Genomic DNA, 22,140 nt, shown 5'->3' with positions numbered 1-22,140 from the left:
TAACAGTAAAGCGAGAATGTGTCATTATCATAAATTATATATACTACTTAAAGGATCCCTACCAAACAAAATATATCCCAGTTGTATTTGTTTATATTTATTCTGCTCTTTGTAATACAGATTTAGTTATTGCCATATTAACTTATGCAAAAAAAGTTGTGTTCTCAAAAGCACAATTTTTTAACAGTGGGTCATAATAATGCTCAAAACTGTTATACAGTATTACTGTACATTATTGTATAATATTGGCAAAAATATAATGGAAGCTTATATCAGTAATCTACTGCATAAAGTATACTCTTATCTGTTGTTTCTGTGATAGATCATTTTAAAGATTTCAGCTGGATAAAGAAAATTATCATTGGTGTATGCTACAAACCAACAATCATAAGTGAAAAAATTAAGCCCAGTTACTTACACAAATAGAGAAGAAGCTTAAATAGGTCAAGTTTTTATTATGAGTGACTTCAGTTATCCAGAGTTTTACTGGAGTAATGGTGGTAACAGGTTTGTTACTATGCTAAAATTCCTTCAACTTTGAAGTCTGTACTCCTTGCTGTACTCCACTACCACCCTACCACCCTGGTCAAATTAGAAAATGTTTAATTTACCACTCCTTTTTATAATCTGTCCTTCAACTATTTCCTTATTTAAGTACAAAAAACATGTTCAAGACCAATATTCCTTAATTGAATTACGTCCTATGTGGTACTGTATCAAATGCTTTAGCAAAATCCAAGTAGATTACATTTACTAGCACCCTAGTGTCTAGAATTCTGTTGTTGTTTGGCAATCACAGAGTGTGAGGAGCACTCCGTTGTGCCAAGCTTCACTTTGCAGTTAAAATAGTGGCGCCCATGGCCACAAAATGATGTCATCAAGCTGCATCATGACATGTTGGTTCAAGGCATCATCATGCCACATTTAACCATGAAAATTTTTAAATAAACTGATGCGAAGTTCAATGCCCGAATATATACTGTAGGTTTAACTTCTTGTTGCGCCATAATTCCTAATTGACTGATTTCTGGTTCCTGACCTTCCTGATTTGACTCCTGACTCCTGCCCTGATCTTTTACCTGGAAACGACCACAAACTCTCTTGATAACCACAAACTAAATTATTTCCTTCCTAGTCTGTCCACCAGCTTCCTCCTTGGTTCCAACTCCAATTTATAAGCCACTAGGCAGCATATACGGGGCCATGGGCCCTATTGAGGAAGCATCCCCGACTTAGGAAAAGCCTTACACAACATGGCAACCCACATGGAGGCTTATGAAGCTGAGCAGGCTCGCATAGGGCAAGTCCTGGAGGCCCTACTCTCTCTGATTCCTGCTGCACCTTTGGTGTATGGTAGTCCCTCAGTCTTAGTGGTTTCAACACTTCCCACAGCACCGGCCAACTGTTATACCCTACCTCTCATTTCTGAGCTGTTTGACCAATTGAAAAGGGCTAGGGTTTTCGCTAAACTAGATCTTTGTGGGGCATACAACCTGATACGTGAGGGGGACAAGTGGAAGGCATCCTTTAACACCAGAGACAGGCACTATAAGTATCTAGTAATGCCCTTTGGGCTCTGCAATGCCCCTGCAATCTTTCAGGAATTTGTTAACAATATCTTCCGAGATCTTCTGGGACAGTCTGTGGTTATATATTTAAGTAAAATTCTAATTTTTACAGGTTATTAGCCATATAGCCCAGGTCCAAGAAGTGCTCTCACGATTGAAGAAAAATTCTATTTACCCTAAACTGGAAAAATGCGTTTCTGAAACAAGAAATTCTCTTCTCACATATCTCCAATCCTGGCTCTCATCACAAAAGGTGGAAAACCAAACATTTGGCACTCACAAGCCTTGAAAGGCAAACCGACATTGGAGCTGGAGTCATCTGGTCTCAGAGGCAAGCATCAGATGGGAAGTTAAAACTGTGTGCTTACTTTGTGAGCAGAACTATGACATTGGTAACTGAGAGTTACTCGCCCAAAAGCTAGATCTTTTGGAAGGTACACCACATCCCATCATAATCTTTACAGTCCATAAGAGCCTAGAATATATTCAGGCTCTCAAAAGATTGAACCTTCAACAGGCTCAGTGGACACTCTTCTTCTCTCTGTTTAATTTTGTCATTACTTACTGAGGGTGTGGCCCATTGAGTTATAGTAACAATATGGTTACAGCGGATACAGAAAAGGCAGATGTGCTAAACCAGTTCTTTTCTTTTGTGAATACAGTAGAAGAGCCAGAGTGCCAAGTCCCACCCAACTACACAGTGGTTGACAAAGGATATAGTGCTTCAAGGGTTACACAAGATAAATGTGAACAAGGCACCTGGGCCAGATGGTATACACCCTGGGATACTGAGAGAGCTAGGCTCAGATTTACAGTGGCCTTTGTTTCTGATATTCTCAGACTCGCTTTCATCGGGTATGGTACCTCAGGATCGGAAGAAGGCTAATGTCATTCCTATATTTAAAAAGGGAGTAAGAACTCAGTCTGGCAATTATAGGCCTGTAAGTTTGATATCCGTGGTGGGCAAGTTATTTAAAGGCTTTTTAAGGGATCACATACAAAATTATATACTGGAGAATGGCATTATGAGCAGTAATCAGCATGGCTTTATGAAGGACAGGTCCTGTCAGACCAATTTAATTGCTTTTTATTATAAGGTGAGTAAAAAGCTGGACAGTGGGGATGCAGTACATATAATCTATTTGGACTTTGCAAAAGCATTTGGTACCATTCCCCACAAGCAACTTCTTTTTAAACTAAGGTCTATTGGTCTAAGTCAGTGCTGTCCAACTTCTGTGGTGCCGAGGGCCGGAATTTCTCTAGCATACATGGTGGAGGGCCGCTAATGGAAGCCAGTTTTGGCCACTCCCCTTTTCTTAAACCACACCCATTTTATCACAATGGTGGTAGTGCAGCAAAAACCCAAATGCTTGGTCCTCACTGCGGGGATATCAACAGTTATTCATATATGAAAGAATTATATTATGTCATATTAAGACACACTCTTAAATCCAAATGCCTCCTCCCCTGTGGATAGCACAGCAACCCCCAGCAACATAACTACACACCTTAGGGACCATTTAATGGCTGTTTCCAACTACTAACAAACTCCCAGAACACACCCCTGCCAGGTTCACCTCCAACAGGCAGCATAGGGCAGGCAGAGTATGGCACACACAGGCAGCACTCTGCCTCCCTTATGCTGCCTATGTGTGCCATACTCTACCTGCCCTATGCTGCCGGTGTGTGCAATACTTTGCCTACCCTATGCTGACTGTGTGTTCCATACCTTCCCTGCCCTATACTAACTATGTGCCATACTTTGCCTCCCCTATGCTGCTTGTGTGTGCCATACTCTACCTGCCCAAGCTGCCTGTGAGTGCCATACTTTGCCTACCCTATGCTGACTGTGTGTTCCATACCTTCCTTTCCCTATACTGCCTATGTGCCATACTTTGCCTCCCCTATGCTGCTTGTGTGTGCCATACTCTACCTGCCCTATGCTGCCTGTGTGTGCCATACTCTGCCAACCCTATGCTGACTGTGTGTTCCATACTTTCCCTGCCATATACTGTCTATGTGCCATACTTTGCCTCCCCTATGCTGTCTGTGTGTGCCATATACACAGGCAGCATAGTCCAGGCACTACATACAATGTCTGAGGTGTGAACAGTTGAACAATGTGGGTGATTACAGCCTGAGCCTGAGGTGTGAACACTGCAGGGGGTGAACAATGCAGAAACTAAAAGGTGTGAAATACACAGGGGATTACATGTTTAAACAATACAGGGGGATTACAGCCTGAATCTGAGGTGAGAACCATGCAGGGGGCCAATTAATCTCAGTATTGATACTATTTAAAGCTTACACAAAGGTAAACCATCAAAGCAGCCAGACAGGTGGGGGGGGGGCCCACACAGAGGGGGGTCGCGGGCCGCCAGTTGGACAGCACTGGTCTAAGTTATACGCAATGTATCACACAAAACTCTGCAGACCAGTCAATTCTATCCAGGATGTGGCATTGTTGCAGCAGGATATTGACCAACTGGCAATCTGGGCGGCTAAGTGGCAGATGAGATTTAATGTGGATAAATGTAAGGTCAAGCACCTGGGATGTAAAAATATGCAAGCCACTTATACCCTTAATGGAACTGCACTAGGCAAATCCATAATTGAGAAGGTCCTTGGAGTCCTTGTAGATAATAAAGCTGGCTGTAGCAAGTAATAACAGGCAGCAGCTGCAAGGGCAAACAAGGCTTTGAGCTGTATTAAAAGGGGTATAGATTCATGGGAGGAGGGGGTTATTCTTCCCCTTTACAGAGCACTGGTAAGGCCCCATCTAGAATATGCTGTTCAGTTTTGGTCTCCAGTGCTCAAACTGGACATTATTGAATTAGAGAGGGTCCAGAGAAGGGCAACTAAGCTGGTAAAGGGTATGGAAAATCTCAGTTATGAATAAAGACTGGCCAAGTTGGGTCAGTTTACACTGGAGAAGAGGCGCTTAAGAGGTGACATGATAACTATGTATAAATATATAAGGGGATCATATAATAACCTTTCTAATGCTTTATTTACCAGTAGGTCCTTCCAACAGACACAAGGGCACCCACTCCGTTTAGAAGAAGGGAGGTTCCATTTAAATATTCGGAAAGGATTTTTTACTGTGAGAGCTGTGAAGTTGTGGAATTCCCTCCCCGAATCAGTCGTGCTGGCTGATACATTATATAGCTTTAAAAAGGGGTTGGATGGCTTCTTAGCAAGTGAGGGAATACAGGGTTATGGGAGATAGCTCTTAGTACAAGTTTATCCAGGGACTGGTCCGATTGCCATCTTGGAGTCAGGAAGGAATTTTTTCCCCTCTGTGGCAAATTAGAGAGGCTTAAGATGGTGTTTTTTGCCTTCCTCTGGATCAACTAGAAGTTAGGCAGGTTATATATAGGCATTATGGTTGAACGTGATGGATGTACGTCCTTTTTAAACCTAACTTACTATGTTACCACCCAGGCTCCAAGAATAAAAAAGCTCTCTCTCAAAGTCTCATTGCTGAGAGTAAGGACATTCCTTCTAACAGGATTGTTGCTTCCCTTCCCTACTTACAGTTTGCCTCTAAAATTCAGTCTGTTCAATCTTCTGCAACTCCTGACACTCCCACTGGCAGACTCATTGTTCTAAACAGGCCAGGCATTCAGGTGTAAAGAAGACAATGGATTTGTTGAATCTTCTTGTATGGTGGCCATCTATGCAGAAAGATGTCAAAAAGTTTTTTCTTCTTGCTTCATCTGGGCATCATTCTCTCCCATGTGGGTTACTGCAGCCTCTTCCTGTACCCTCTCGACCATGGACTTACTTAGCCATGGATTTTGTTGTTAAGTTACCACCTTCCAAGCCATATGGGTGGAAATTTACCGTTTCAGCAAGATGGCACATTTCATCAATCTACGAAAACTCCCATCTGCTGTGGAACTGTCTCAACTTTTTATTCATCACATTTTTCACCTTCATGGATTTCCAGCAGATATTGTGTCTGATAGAAGCTACCAATTCATTTGCAAATGTTGGCATTCCTTGTACAAATCCCTTGGCACAACTCTCCAATTCTCCTCTGAATATCACCCCAAGTCTAAGGGAGCTGCTGAACGAGTATACCAAGCGCTCAGACAATTTTTAAGATGTCATGTGTCTCTTTGCCAGGATGATAGGTCCAACCTTCTCCCCTGGGTGGAGTTTACTCATAACAATACCTCTCATGCCTCTGGAAAATCACTTTTCTAATGTGTGTATGGTCAACATCCCAAAGCCTTTCCCCAGTACTTACTCCTTTCTGATGTTCCAGCAGCTAATGATTAAGTGGTCCATATGTCTGCAATCTGGAGCACCACTAAATCAAATCTGCAGAAGAGTTCTTTGGCTCAAAAGAACGACGCCTTCAGGAAGCACAAATCCTCTCCCCAATACACTATTGGAGCAAACGTTTGGCTACCCACCCAAAATATTTATCTCAAAATTTTTTCTCTCAAGTTGAGCCTTAAGTTTATTGGTCCTTTCCCTATTCTGGAGATTATTAACCCTGACTCCAACTCCACCTGAAATGCGTATCCCAAAGGTGTTTCATGTGTCTTATTAAGCCTGCAATTTCTAACTATTTCTCTTCTGGACAATCTCTTCCCACTCCTATTAATGTGGATGGTCAGCAAGAATACGAGAATCATGGACTCTAGATTTTAGGAGTTTTACAGTTCCTAATCCAGTGGAAGGGTTTGGGCCTAAGGAATGTTCCTGGGTTCAGCATTCAGATGTTGAGGTTAATACGAAAGTTTTTCAAACAGTCTCCCCAGAAATCTGGTCATGATGGTCCACTAGGCCACTCTGGGGGAGAGGGTATGTCAGGAGCAGTCTGTTGCGGAGCACTCTGCTTGGTAATAAAGATGGCATTGCCCATGGCTGTGCAATTACATCATTGTGAGGCATCAGAGCGTGACGTCATTGCGCCGTGTTTCAGAGCCAAGAGCCAGAGTATGATGCCAACTCCAGTAGCGTGTGACATCACTTCTGTACAAGTGATATCTAACACTCCATGTCACACAGCCTAACCCCTTCACCCCATTCACCCCCGCCGGCTCTGGTGGTGGATTTTTGCAGAAACTATTTGGCCAGGCTGGGGGAATGTTTAATTTTATTTTTAAAGGAGAAAATCTTTTACAAAGGCACCTGAGGGCCGCCCCCCAAGGCCAAAGCCCTGGTTCTACTAAAGAGCAAAACTTCATTAACTGGTTGCCAAACCTCTTAATTTTTCCTTTAATGTTTGCCATGAAATTTGAAATAGGCTAATGTGGTGCCATTAATCAAAAAGGGATCCCATTCTGAGACTAAAAATTATAGACCTGTTTGTTTGACACTGGTGGTAGAAAAACTGATGGAGTAGCACGCCACAATCAATCTCTTCAGAAATAAGTTCAAAGACTTAACACCTGAACTGGGAAATTATATTGCCGTGTCAACCACTGAAACCTGCAGCACTTCAGGAACATTTCAGTGTAAAAATAAAACTAAATGTTTCTAATATATAGTTAGTTAACCAAAAATGTAATCTATAAAGGCTGGCGTGTAATAACCAAAACACTTCTTACTCCATCCTGCTCTCTAACCTCTTAGTTAGTCAGAGAGTCTAGGGGGGCACTTCGTTTCATTTTTACACTGAACAATTCCTTTAATATTCTCCTTTTTGTGTCTGTAAGTTACCCTCCCACTTAGACTGTAAGCTGTATGGGCCAGGGACCTCCTTCCTCTTGTCTCTTGACACTTAGCTCTTAATCTTTAATGCAACTGCACTTTGCATTTATTATTCTAATGATTCCTGTTAGATATATAAATGTACTGTTCTGCTGTACAGTGCTGTGTACATAAGAAGCGCTATCTAAATAAAAATATACATACATACAGTACAGCACAGGAGGTTACTGTCTAAAGGATAGATTGCAGAGTAGTGATAAATTAAACATTTTCTAATTGAACCAGTGTTACACTTAATCATAGTGTATTGGAGGTCTCCTTAAAGGGAAACTATATCCCGGACAATGTAGGTCTATATAAAAATATATTACATTAACCAACTCATATGTAAAACCCTGCTTCATCCAAATAAACCATTTTAATATAAATAAACCTTTATAGTAGTATGTGCCATTGGGTAAACCTAAATAGAAAATTTCCAATTTGAGAATTAATGTCCACATCCTGGAATCATAGGATTAACAGCGCACACAAACAAATCATGGCACACATACATGCTAGGCGACATCAGCCAATTAACTGACAGAGCTTTGTCTTTTGCTTTCACACTTCCTCCTGTTACAGTTAGAGCTGCGTTATTTCTGGTAATGTGATATCTGGGGGAGCCCATCACAAAATGGTGGCCAAATGAAAAGATGCAAAAGGGAAATATTTACTAAATATATTTCAGTTTGGCAAGATTCTTTAACAGGTAAATTAACATAATATAACCTATTTGTTGGTTAAGTATTCATTAAGTATTCATTTTGGGTGTATTGTTTTCCTTTAAGTAAGAAGGATTTGAGGACTCTTCTGGATAACAAACTGTGTAACTCTAGACAATAAAAGTGAATTTAGTTTTGTCTTGCAATAAAAAAACTTGAGAAATATAAACATAATAATAAGGCCTCAACTTGAGTATGTAGTGCAGTTTCTGGCCTGAGCCCTCAAGAAGGATCTTAATGAGCTTAAAAGGGTGCAGAAACATGCAACTAAACTGGTAAAGTGTCTCCCAGATATCATGGGAGAGTTACCCTCTTACTGCTTCTCTTTTATGGAGTTAGCTTTTGTGCTAACTAACCTATCTAACTCAAAGCTCCTCGGGGAGTGATGCAATTCTCCTATCCACACCTAGTTCACAATGTCCTTTTACCTGACTCATCAAGATCTCAGGGTACCTTAGACTTGAACTGGACTCCTTTACTGTGTCCTACCTATATTTAAGGCCCTCTTGCAGATTCCCTATGTTAGGATGGAGTATAGAAAGAAAGAAAGAAAGTCATGCACGCCCTCCCATCGAGTTTTTCAAGTTTTTTTCATTTTTTTTTTGAGCTTTGCAACCCATTTAAAATGGTGCAAAAAAAATGGAATTTCAGGTATTCTTTTTTAATGGTTTTACTTGATAACATTTTTTATTTGGTTTTTGTATATAAGGTATATTAAAAAAAATCAGGATAATCAAAGTAGAAAAAATATTAAAATTTCACAAATATGGATTTTGATAAATAACCCTCTAAAAGTAGATAAATACATATGCATTTAGGGTTAAAAATATGGTACTCAGGTGAAAAGTTTATATGGAAAATCATGGAATACTTTTGGATTATAGACTAAACTGCAGCAAGCTATGCCACTCTGTTCCAGTCAGAGCCCACAAGAAATTGTTCTTCATTAAAATGGGTATATATTAATGGGAGGAAAGTGTAATTCTGGGGCATTACATATCTTGAAAATAATGTATCTCTTGGGTGAGAATAATTTATCTTGTTAAGACTTCACTGTGTAAGGGGAAATCAGGAATTGAATCAGATATATTTTTCTTAATAAATTGAATCTGGCTCAAAATTTAATTTTTAGAGGATGACAATAATTATGTGAGGCAAAGAAATAGGGAGAAATTGGTTATCAGTTTTCTAACTTATGCCTTCTTTAGAAATTTTACACTCACCTGATGGGAGACACTGTGCACCACCACGCTTCACTAGCTCTAAATTGCTTGCAATTACTTTACACAGCCGGCAGAGGTGGCCTATCTCTTTGAAGAGGTCAAATTTGTCATCATAGATAACTTTGCCCTTTCAGAAAGAAAGAGAAAACAACCTTTCCATGAGGCAAAGTGTAATGATTACATTATTATATATACATTTTTTCTAGTATCTGAAATTGTCACCTACCAGCTCTCCTAGTACATGATTATCTGGAGCTCTAGTGCGATTTACTCCTTTAATTCCAAACACTACAAATACCATAGCACCAGTATCTACAAGAGGACGAACAGCAGGTTTCCCACAGCCTGTATTTAAACATGGGTTAAAACCATAGGTCAGAGATAATTTTCCCCGACTCCCTAGAAATAAAAATCAACAGTTATATAATTGGAAAACAACAAGATTTTGAACAGAAATTAAAGGAAAGATATTACAATGTTAAAGCATATGTATTATCAACAAATTTATGTAACAATAATGTATTAACAATAATGGATATTGTACATTAAATAACATAGAGCATAATATGTAGAAACATATTAAAACATTGATCCAGGATTCACAAATATGTGTGTCATACTTTTTTTCATTTTTTTTCTTGCATTGTTATTAAAAAAAACATGTTTTCCTGGGAATAATATTTTTTCCTGTATTGTAATACAATTGTTTGCACCCCTGGATTAAAACAAAAAAGCCAAGCTTTCATGTGATGGTGGAAGTTGTAATAATTAGCTCATCTCAAAAACACAAAGGGGTCCATTTAGGATTGCCCAAGTTTACGTGCTCAGACAATCATAAAGGTAACCCCCACTCGGGTTTACTAATCACGTGTGGTTTCATGCCAAAATACAATATACCGTATACAGGGTTTATTATTTATGCAGTAACCCATAGCAACCAATCAGTGACTGGCTTTTTTCAACCAACTGTAGGTTAAAAGCAACGAAAGTACCAATTTGATTGGTTGCCATGGGTTACTGCCCAGGTGCAAAGTTGCCCAGTGTTTATAAATAAGCCCCAGTGAGTCTATTTAACCCTTTCCCTGCCAAAAAGGGTGCCCCCCATTTGCCACATAGCTTGGTAAATCTATGCATATGATGCATCAAACTGTTCAGTGGATCTCTGGTGTCCCTATTTGGGGTGATTTGCCTTTGTATGCAAGAAATTTTGTGAGAAATGTCATAGAAACCACTAACTTTAGGAAAGCTTTGCAGATTGGTACTTTGCTGTAGAAAGGACCCTACCCATGTTGGATTTGTCAGAATGTGTACTTTCCAAAGCCAAAAATATGTGGCTTTCAGGGGCCACCCTACATTTCTGCAGCTTCTATCCCACATAAAACCGCCATGTGTTTATGAATTAGGTAAAGGTAAGCCATGAAATTAGTGTGCACTAGGTATATTTTGGGGTCTCTAAGTGCCATGTGCTTTGATAAACCTATGTACAGTGGGCATCAAACTGTTCAGTAGACCTCTGGGGTTCATATTTAGGGTGTTTTATTTTGGTACCTAATGACCTATAGAAAATAAGATGCTGTATATTGGAAGTTTTGAGGTGATTTTTGGAAATGCCATAAAAATCGGCAAACTTAGGAAACCTTTGCGGCTTGGTACTTTGGAGTAGAAAGACATGGGTACCCATTTTAGATTTTGGGGAATGTGTACTTTCCAAAAATATATGACTTTCTGAGGTGAGTGTACTTTTTACTAGCTTTATCCTACATAAAATGATGTAAATGTGTTGATTTTGCAGAAGCTGAAATTGCAGATCATATGGGGTATGTTCACATTGGGGCCCCTACATGCCACATACTTAGGTAAACCTATACATATTGGGTATCAAACTGTTCAGTGGACCCCTGGCATTCAAATTCAGGGTGTTTTATCTTGGTACCTAATGATACATGGGAGATTAGATGCTGCAAACTGGAAGCTTTGAGAGGATTTTTTTTAAATGTTATCAAAATTGCCAACTTTAGGAAAGCTTTGCAGCTTAGTACTTTGGAGGAGAAAGACATGGGTACCCATTTTGAATTCAGGGGAATGTGTACTTTCCAAAAATATATGGCTTTCTGTGGTGAGTGTACTTTTTGTAGCCTTATCCTACATAAAATGATGTAAATGTGTTGATTATGCAGAAGCTGGAATGATCATATGGGGGTATGTTCACATTGGGGCTCCTACATGCCACATACTTAGGTAAACCTATACATATTGGCCATCAAACTGTGGAAGCTTTGAAGCGATTTTTAAGAAATTTCACAAATTATGATAAAAACCAATAACTTTAGGAAAGCATTGCAACTTGGTAGTTTGGAGTAGACAGGCAGTTCTACCTATTCTGGATTCCCCAGAATCTGTTCTTTCTAAAATGGATAATAATTTTCTGGGAGAAGCCTTCTGTGGAATTTGTGGCCTTGAAATCTAAAGTATGCAACTTTCTGGAGCAGTGCTTTGGAAATTTGGTAGTGTACTGCTGGGAGTTTTTGACCTATACAAGTGAAATCTCCATAAAACTATATATATTTGGTATTGGCATGTTCAGGAGACATGAGACTTTCCAAATCAGTTGTATTTTCATGCATAAAACAATTTTTGTTTCTGGTGTAAGTGTTTATATTATGGAAAATGTTACTTTTTTTTCATTTTTTAGACATTTAGAAGCCTATATCTTGTTACAGAATTGGAATTACACAAAAATTCTACCAAATTTTGAAAGCTTAGGTTGTCAACAACATATTTTTTTCCTGGGTAAACTAAAAGCCCCCCCGAGGAAAGGCCGCTAAAGTGAAACAGTGCAAAATGTTCAAAAACTGTCTGGCAGTAGAAGTTCGGCTTTGTCCAAAATGGCTGGCAGTGAAAGGGTTCAATAGACTCACAATGAAAACCCTAAATCATCATCAAAAACTCATACAAAGGAGACATGAAGAGTGAGGTGGTTCCCATTTATTTGGTCACATTTGGTTGCATATAATTTCACACAGTTTATAGGGAAAACTCATACAGAAAACCATGAAATTAAGTTTGAATGAAAAAAGGCAATGCATTTTCATAACAAATTATGTATTGTATTTAAATATGATAATATTAAAACAGTTTACCTTTATCAATGGGAACATAAAAATAACCTTTGTTTGCTTCATCTGGTCCAAGGCAATTTGCTGGAGATGAACATATTTTACCATGAGAAGGGTTTTTATGTATTAAAGAAAAATAGAGCTTTCTGAAACAAGAGAAATAAAAACTGAATTAATCTATTCAACCTGAAACCATAAAAAAACAATGTTTTATGATTGGTATTATCTCTGTAAACTGTATCAATATCAAATATATTGGATCATTCTGATGAGCTAATCTTAATTGTCTGGTTTTACTAATTATATGGGAAATATTGCAAGCTTTATTGTAAAAAATAAAAATGTCAAACGTCACCTAAGCATTCCAAAACCATTATAAAGTCGCAGGCCAAAGGCTACATGCTTTTACATAAGTCATGGAATGCTGGAGTAAATTCTAATTCTAAAGTTTCTAAAGTAGGTATAGGTACAGGTATGGGACCCATTATCCAGAATGCTCGGGACCTGGGGTTTCTGGATAAGGGGTCTTTCTGTAATTCGGATCCCCTACCGTAAGTGTGCTAAAAAAAATATCTAAACAGTAATTAAACAAATTAGGATTGTTTGGCTCCAATAGGGGTGACTTCTATCTATGGGATCAAGTACAAGGTACTGTTTTATTATTATAGAAAAAAAATCCTTTTTAAAAATGTGAATTATATGATTAAAATGGAGTCTATGGGAGATGGCATTTCCGTAATTCGGAACTTTCTGTATAATGGGTTTCCGATAAAGAGGTCTGATAGCTGTACTATATTTCCAATAATACAAGTTTAGGTTGGTTACGTGACATAAGTTATACTATAAACTATTTAGGGACACAGAACACTGTTTATAATGTTATATTTTTCAGGACATTCATGTGTCTGAGAATTTTCAAATGCTTCCTCTTTAAAAGTGTTGCAATATTTTATGTATATTCTTAATTTGGGGTCTTTACACATCACATACTTGGGTAATCATATTTATATGTGGTATGAAAATTTTGATATGAAAAGAGTTTTAAAGTTCACACAATGTTTTTTTTAGGTTTCATCAGTTAAATAACAATAAAACAAGGTAGTTTGAAATAAATATCTGCACATAGGTTTAACTGCAGCTTTCAAGTAATCAGTAAAAATATAACCATAACATTATTAATGATCTATTTGTAAACAATGCCTTTTATCAGTCACCAGAAAGAGCAGTATAATATGTAAAAGGTAGGACTTGTTAGTCCATATATGACTCAGCACCCATGAGATAACCTTGAAGGGACAATACCTTGTATAGTGCTGCTCTTTTTCTGCAGCATAGAAACTGAAGTCAAATTTCCAGCCTCTTTTGGTGTCACAAGCAGTTGATGTTAACATCCATTTCTTGGGGCACATCCCCCTATTCAGGCCTAAGGTGGACATACAAGCTGTCAGCTTCCAAGTGAAGTTACCATAAGGAACCTTATATACCTAAACAATGGATCAAGGAAAACAAGTATTTACAAAGTTACCCCCTTATCCCTGGAGAGTGCCCAAATGAAAAAAGACAATCTTGTAATATCAAACGATATGTTAAACTGAGCTCTTAAGGTGCCCATAAACGTTAAGATCTGCTCGCTTGGCGAGGTTGCCAAGCGAACGGATCTTCTCCTGATATCCCCATCTACGGATTTGGCCCTGGGGCCAAACGATCGAATTCTAGCGGCGATGGCACAGCTGGTTCGGGGACTGCATCAACGAGCCGATGCAGTCCCCCATTTCGGCTGAATCTTTTAACCTGCCCGATCGATATCTGCCCAATTTCAGGCCAGATATGGGCGTTGTTTCTGCCCCTACATGGGCTGATAAGCTGCTGAATCGGTCCAAGAGACCGATATCTGGAGAGTAGTAGTCAGCACCAAGCCTTGTGATTAGTTAGAAGTAGTGCAGGTTCCCCAATGGCCACTTTCCATCGGCACATCCAGGTACAGAAGAACAGGAACAGCACCTCTTGTCTTTGTAGATTAAAATGCCTTTATTGCAAAGTTTTTTGGGGCAAACAACAACAGCAGCAACGTTTCAGGTCACATAATAAAAGGTCTTATGTGACCTGAAACGTTGCTGCTGTTGTTGTTTGCCCCAAAAAACTTTGCAATAAAGGCATTTTAATCTACAAAGACAAGAGGTGCTGTTCCTGTTCTTCTGTACCAAGAGACCGATATCGGCAGCTACAGTTGGCCTGTGTATGGCCACCTTTAGCTATAGATGTTGAGGTTTGAGATTAGAAGCAGCCTTACACTATTGTCAACACTGATTACCATCTGTTATCTAGATTGCAAATCTTTCTCCTTTATGCACTGTAACTTTTAATCATACTAAAGTAGTCATGCTTAACATATTTATTTTAGAATAGAAAATCCTACCCCTGGCATCTGAGTTTGAGATTTGTGCAGTGAATCCAAATATTCAGATCACATTTGCACCCATGCTGTATTGGAATTGCATGATCTGATTGTGCTGTGCAATTACATTTGATGGTCTTATCAGTTCAGTGGTAGATTAGATCACATTTTGTTGCACAAAAATTTGTGTATAAATATTTGTATGTTGTCAACTGTGACTGTATACATATCTTTTTCTGTGTAAATAAAATCATTCTCAGTTGCTCTAAAACTACATGACAAGATATGTATTAAGTCAAAAATTTGGTGGGATCCCATATTTGTTAATATTAAATCCATATAAATAAATATAATAATATATCTATATAACTATATAATATTTTAAGCTACATTGGCCCAATTGAATGGCAGAAGTTTGTTTGAGGTATACAGTTACAGTAACATTTTAATTCATTAGCATTACAATTATTCCTATATAATTCATATCCATTACTTTTAAAACATTTTCCAGCATTCAATGAATTGATATTTTGCAATATCTTTGACTGGCCACCAGCTTCTCGTGATGGTCCTATAAATTAGGAGCATTATCCCAGGATTTCTTATGTTCATGTATGGCTGACAATATACTTTTATTACATTTGTGATACTGAGCACTTTGATTTTTAACATACAACTCATTTGTGTATCTAACCATCATACTTTCACTTCTAGTGGGCCATGCTGATTGTTTCCAAAGTCATGTTACTGTGAAACCTGAATCAATTTGCACGCCAAATCCAGAACCTACAGCGAGTGACGGTGCAAACTCTGGATAACTACCATAGGAACACTTAAATGTTTTGAAAAAAAAAATATACAACTCAATATACAATTGAATATACAAGCTAGTGCTTGTGTGACTGCAGGCCTGTGATTGACCTCCTGCTATGCTTCTGCAAGGGACTGTTAGAACACACCCACCCCTCAGTTATAACATGGAAAGGGACTGTAGCAGATTGATAGGGAACTACAATAAGTGAGTGCAACCAGCACCATAAGGTATTCATTATTACCTACAAGATTTAGTTATGCTATATGTCACCTTTAAATAAAATTCCCCTGGTTGGGAAACATTTAAAATTTGACTGGTTAGGACAAATGTATATTTAAGTAAAAAACCAGACTTGTTAATTTGTTCCATAAAATGTCTGTATAGGAGAGTGTGACAACTACACATTTAGTTACAGAACTAACTTATTGTAGGCTTCAAACTTATTGTAGGCTTCAGAAGGCTTCAAATAATTGCTCAGAACACTACCTTACAAATGAAAGCCCTTTCACCTGAAATGTAGAGACATCATCCTCTCCAGGAAGCACTGGCTGCCAGGGTGGTATGGAAGAGGCATTGTAAGAAAGCCTATATATTGTAATCCGTTCTTCTAACTTGCATCTTGTAATATACACAGTTCTTTGCAAATCTAAACAATTTAAAATGGAATTCAGTAGTTTCAATGCAAACAATTAAAATTACACAACTATACAGTATGTCCGTATGTACCAAATGAGTAAAAATTAAAATACATTACTATGTGCTTTTATTTCCCTAAATTACTATTTAAATTGACTAGATATAACTGTAACAGTGCTTATGGATAGAAGTGAGATTAATAAATCAAGATTAAGTTTAACTGATATTGCTTATTTACAGGTAAAAACCTAAATCATTATATGAGTGCTACAGTGGTAATAAACAACATGGAAACTGAAAGCAGGTATAGTTACTGTATGTATATTATACAGATACTTAAACTGTAAAAATTAGTTTATATATTTTAGTATATATACTAACCCTGATGTACATTGTCACTATTAGCTGCTCGTGCGCTCAACTGTGAGAATGAGCCCCTTTTTTTTTTCTCTGATGAGGTCCGTATGTTGTTTTGAAGGCTGTGTGGTTTCTCCTGAAATAAGCCTTTCTCCAGAAAAAAGAAACAGAATATAAAAACAGCAATTTAGGAATGCAGACAAAAAAATGTAAACATTTGATGGCAGAAAAAATCCTTAATATTTATGTAACAAATAATTTTACATTTTTATTTACCTAGCTGCAATATGTTGTGGTTTGTCCTGCTCATCTATTTTTAAAAAAAATAAAACAAACTAGAAAACGAAGATTGAGAACAAAGTTCATGTTGGTTTGAAAAACATGTGAAGTCACTAAATCAAATCTGATTGGCTGTTTTTGGTTCCACACAGTTTTTCTAACCTTGGACCACTGTCATATAGTAAAAATCACTTTTCAAAGTTTGGCAACTCTGGTTTTAATAGGGTCAGAACGACAGCAATTTAATTTAAATTTCCCTATTGAAAGTCAATCAGTGACATTTGATTGGCGTTTGGTGGCTCCCCCCACTTTTTCTAACCTGAAGTGTGGAGAGTCTGGGTGTTGTACTAAAACTGTAGGAGCGTTTCGAAAATGGGGGGTGCTAAGAATAAGAAAAAGAAGATTAAAGAGCAGAAGAATAAACTGAAGTCGAAGAACAGTATGTTGGTTTTTTAAACTAACATAATTAAGTTATTCCATTAAAGAACCATAATATTTTAGGTGTGTATAATATTGCATTACACATTTATTGCCAGGACTCCAGAATCTAGTAAAAAGAAGACTTTGTAAGGTTTTAATTTTGTATGTCTGAAACAACAGTGGGCAAATTAAATCACATCTGTATTATAGTTTACTTTAATCAGCCTCGGAATGCTCTCACATTTCTCTTTATAAAGTTTCAGTTATGCCGGTCATTATAACTTAATTTAATTTTTCTCCTTTGGGCTCAAAAATATTTTCAATTCTAGTTCTTTTGATGCAAATTTAAAGAGGTTGAGAAAGAGAGAAAATGGTGCTGTAGGCCACCAGCACTTTCAATAAATGATATCCTGATTGTATTAATGCAATGAAAAGAAGAGAGCTTAGATAACCTACAACCTCCTGTTCACAGCATCTTTTGTCAAGTTTACATTTTGCAAGTACAGAAGGAGAGTTCTTGCTTCTAACCACACCTATGATCCAAAGTGGATTATTAAGAAGGCAAAAGTAGAATCACATAACAAAATCCATATATGAAAAATGACAGCATAACATTGAGACATAAGATTTAACATTTTTCACAAGTTAATATTAACATAGTCACACAAAAATAAATTTTGTATGTAGTTTGTTTTGTATGGAATTATTAAATGGTTGCGATACATAAACAATGGTATCCATTCTCTAAGTTTAAGGCTATGTCGAAAAGGGTTTGTCCCCACAGGCAAAAGCCCCCATAGACTGCCCTTCATTCATAGGGGCCATCTTCTAGATCAGTGCTGTCCAACTGGCGGCCCGCAACCCCCCTCTGTGTGGCCCCCCACCTGTCTGGCTGCTTTGATGGCTTACTCTTGTGTAAGCTTTAAATGGTATCAGTACTGTGATTAACTGCCCCCCCCTGCATGGTTCTCACCTCAGATTCAGGCTGTAATCAGGCTGTATTGTTTAAATATGTAATCCCCTGTACTGTTCACACCTTTTAATCTCTGCATTGTTCTACCCCTGCAGTGTTCACACCTCAGGCTCAGGCTGTAATCACCCCCATTGTTCCTCTGTTCACACCTCAGGAGCAGTAGAAACCCACAAATAATCCCTGCATACTACAAAAAGAACATATACTGAGGTGGTACTGCAATTAAAAAGTTTTTTAATATATAGTTATTGTGCAGACTGTAGGAGCAGTGCCAGCATTGTGTCACTGTAGGCTGCCTGTGTGTGCCATAGTATGAGTATGGCACACACAGACAGGGTAGGGCAGGCAGAGTATGGCACACACAGGCCAAGTATGGCACAAACCAGCCAAGAATGGCACACACAGTGAAAGTATGGCACGCTGGCAGGGTAGGGCAGGCAGAGTATGGCACACACAGGCCAAGTATGGCACAAACCAGCCAAGAATGGCACACACAGTGAAAGTATGGCACGCTGGCAGGGTAGGGCAGGCAGAGTATGGCACGCTGGCAGGGTAGGGCAGGCAGAGTATGGCACACACAGGCAGGGTAGGGAAGGCAGAGTATGGCACACACAAAGGCAGGGTAGGGCAGGCAGAGTATGGCACACACAGGCAGGGTAGGGAAGGCAGAGTATGGCACACACAAAGGCAGGGTAGGGCAGGCAGAGTATGGCACACAGGCAGGGTAGGGCAGGCAGAGTATGGCAGGTTTTTGCTGTACTACAACCATTAATATGGGTATGATCATGTGATAACATGGGTGTGGTTTCAAGTGGGTGTGGTTTCAAAAAGGGGAGTGGTCAAAACTGGCTTCCATTATCGGCCCTCCACCACGTAGGTCGGAAAAATTCCGGCCCTCGGTACAACAGAAGTTGGACATCTAGAATCTAGATCTTAGGATCCACTTCTTTCACTTCACTGTAGACTGTGCATGCACCAGTGTTGGTGAATTTGACAACAAAATCTAAAGACCTATAAAATGGCACCTGGGCTATGCTGTGCTACTCTGCATCTATACGTCAACTTTCCAGACAGGGACACTTTTGCATCTAATAAACTCTGCAGAAAGAAATTGTGGGGGGCAGTGGAGAGCAGCCTATGGGGGCTTTTGTCTATAGGGGGTTTAGTTCTTCTTTAATAAAAGGGCTGTAATGGTACTAAATATTAAAATGATTGAAAACTGCATTTGGTAAAACATTTCTACAATACAGTAGCGTCAAAGAGTGTTTATGTGGACTAGTTCTAAAACCCATAAAAACTGCATAATGCTGTTCTTTAAAGTACGACAGGTACGAATTACAAAAAAATTTTATTTGATCGAACTGTGCGTATTTTCTGCGACTTTTTCGTACTTTGCGACACAATTTGTGCAACAAAATCGTATTGTCGCACCAAGACTGAAAGTTTCGGATTCATTCAAGCTTCGGTATCGTGACTTGCTTTGGGCCAGGTTGAAGCTGCAGAGTGCCATTGAGTCCTATGGGAGGCTTCCAAAATCAAGCACAGAAAGCTCAAAGTTAGAAAGGTTTTCCTGCTGTTTACGATCGCTTGGATATGAAAATTTTGTGACTTTCAGATCGCCAATACAATATTATCGTGACTAATACGATTTTTTTGTAAGTATTTTCCTGATATTTGCGATCATCAGAAATTATCGTATTTAATCCGAATTTTTCCCAATTTGGGATTCGAACTCTTTGATGAACAGACCCCGTACTCACATAGTTATTCAATAATATCACAAAAATACACACACTGCTGGTTGGGCACAATAGGACAGCTGTTATTAAACCATCACCATTTTTGGGGGAGGTGATTAGTAGAAAGTGCAGAAATATTTTATTTTAATGACATGTCAGACAGTACAGTAACGGTTGGTGTAGGGAAAAAGTTCCAAAGTTGTTTGAGGTAAATAGGTAAGATTTATTTGACATGTACGTGGGTTCTGAACAAAACCAAGAGTCAGAACTACAGATCAAACACAGCACTTTGTGACATATTAGCATATGTCATAGAAAACGTATGAACAAAGACATTACTAGTTTACCACTCTACATGCATAGAGATATCTGTTCACAGCACAGAAACCAGAAAGAGCTGCTCTATAGCCAAACAGGTGGTTCTGCCATGGTGATAATAACCAAGGCTAGCTTGAGAATTGAATCCATCCAAGTCAAGGGGATTCTGTGGTTATTGCAGGGCTGTGGAGATGTACTCAGGAATTCAGGCTGATCAATGAAGGGATGCATGAATTTGCAGGTTAACCCTTGCTGTATTGATTTACCCATAACAGAGATAAAGGAAAAAATTGCATATTATAGAAAAGGTAAAATCCACAAACATAACAAATTGTTGTGACTATTTTGATTTAGTCAGCATTTTTAATGTTTTAAAAGTAGCACCACTGATTCTATTTACACCTCTTCTGCCTATTATAAAGAAAGTGGCACATGCTTTATGCAGTCAAGGCATAATATATATTTACACAGTGTATTATTGGCACTAACCTGAGCAAGTAATGCAGGATATTCCTTCAGCACTTAAGTTATATTTCAGGTCCAGTAGCAATTGTATATTAGTATCTGGTCTGAATAAAATAGGTGCCCTGCTCGCTGGATGAAGACGAGTGGCAAAAACGATAGAAAAGATAAGTACTGCTACAAAACAACCTGCAAAATCATAACATTAATTTAGGTAAGAAAATTAGAAAAGTGTGAGGTTTACAAATAAATAAAATGTGGTCAGTAATAAAATAAGAATTTCCATTGTGACCTTAACGCCTATTTTCTTGGTCCTGCATCATTTTTTTACCAAAAAATGAGGGGTTATGTGCCTTTGAAAACTGCCTTCTTTGTATAAAGAATTGTCACAGGTCTCTAAACTTCATTCTGGATTACAGAGACTGTAACTACCCCCATAAATACAGAACTGCCTGCATTTGACAGTTCATGAGGAACGTAGGTATTACATTACATTAACATTTATTTATAAAACGCCAACATATTCCGCAGCGCTGTACAATAAGTGGGTTACATATATTGGACATACAGAGTAACATATAAAACAATCAGTAACCGATACAAGAGGTGAAGAGGGCCCTGCCCAAAAGAGCTGGAATATCTCCTTCCACTTACTTGCACATGATTCAGACATGCAAGTTAGTGAAATGCAGAGGACACAGGCCACAGCCTGCCCGTATGCAGGGGATAAGGACAGGGCTGGCCTGCGACCCCTCACACTGTGCTGTGCACCAATGCACAGAAAGTGCATAACGTATACATTCCCTTGACAGAACTACTCCATGAATTAACTAAGGGGTACACTCTTGCAGTTTTGCAAGATTTAATGTCTGACTATTTGATCTTGGGTATCCTTATCATGCCCACCAGTCAGTTCTTAATATTTTCCTAACTATGATCAAAATGTCCTGGCGGGAAAATGTATTAATAAACTGATACTTTTAGGTGTATCTAAATACGCCAGTTCCTAATAGCAATTTTGCCTTCTTCTATTGGTTGAGCTGAACAATGATACCTGATTGATTTGATAGGTACCTTGAAAAAATTGTGCTGCATTAATATTAACAATGCAAATCTATGACGAATTAACAAATTACTACATCAAATCAAAATTATTTTTTCGCTCAAATAAAAATGAGTTTTAAACATAAACCAATCTTTATTTTAATTTTACAACCAGTAACTTTAGTGTATTGTCAAACTGTTTGGGTTGACCAATAATACAAAACATGCATATAAAACAGAACTGTTCACAGGCAAGATATGTTTCAGATAAAATGATCAGTACAAATCAGAATATTTAGGTCATTTATGAAGAACCCAGAAAGAAGTGCAAAATAGAACACAGAGACCTGACACAATTTATT

The 22,140-nt window shown here is 38.3% G+C and overlaps 1 protein-coding gene across 5 annotated transcripts in view; it reads right to left on the bottom strand.

The window, feature by feature from the left end:
• disp3.2 (dispatched RND transporter family member 3, gene 2) overlaps positions 1-22,140 on the bottom strand; it is a 114,566-nt gene that overhangs the window by 17,594 nt on the left and 74,832 nt on the right. For all 5 annotated transcript variants that reach the window (XM_031905829.1, XM_031905827.1, XM_031905828.1 and 2 more), the window contains 7 exons: positions 20,762-20,923; positions 16,568-16,690; positions 16,060-16,196; positions 13,644-13,825; positions 12,366-12,487; positions 9,452-9,624; positions 9,226-9,352 (listed from right to left, as the gene is read on the bottom strand). In XM_031905829.1, the coding sequence (XP_031761689.1) occupies positions 9,226-9,352; positions 9,452-9,624; positions 12,366-12,487; positions 13,644-13,825; positions 16,060-16,196; positions 16,568-16,690; positions 20,762-20,923 (1,026 nt within the window). The remainder of the gene's footprint in view (positions 1-9,225; positions 9,353-9,451; positions 9,625-12,365; positions 12,488-13,643; positions 13,826-16,059; positions 16,197-16,567; positions 16,691-20,761; positions 20,924-22,140) is intronic.

The sequence above is a fragment of the Xenopus tropicalis genome, chromosome 7, assembly GCF_000004195.4.
Source record: "Xenopus tropicalis strain Nigerian chromosome 7, UCB_Xtro_10.0, whole genome shotgun sequence".
Classification (NCBI taxonomy): domain Eukaryota; kingdom Metazoa; phylum Chordata; class Amphibia; order Anura; family Pipidae; genus Xenopus; species Xenopus tropicalis.
Note: the sequence above shows the minus strand (reverse complement) of the source record. Positions and strands in the feature narration are given on the sequence as shown.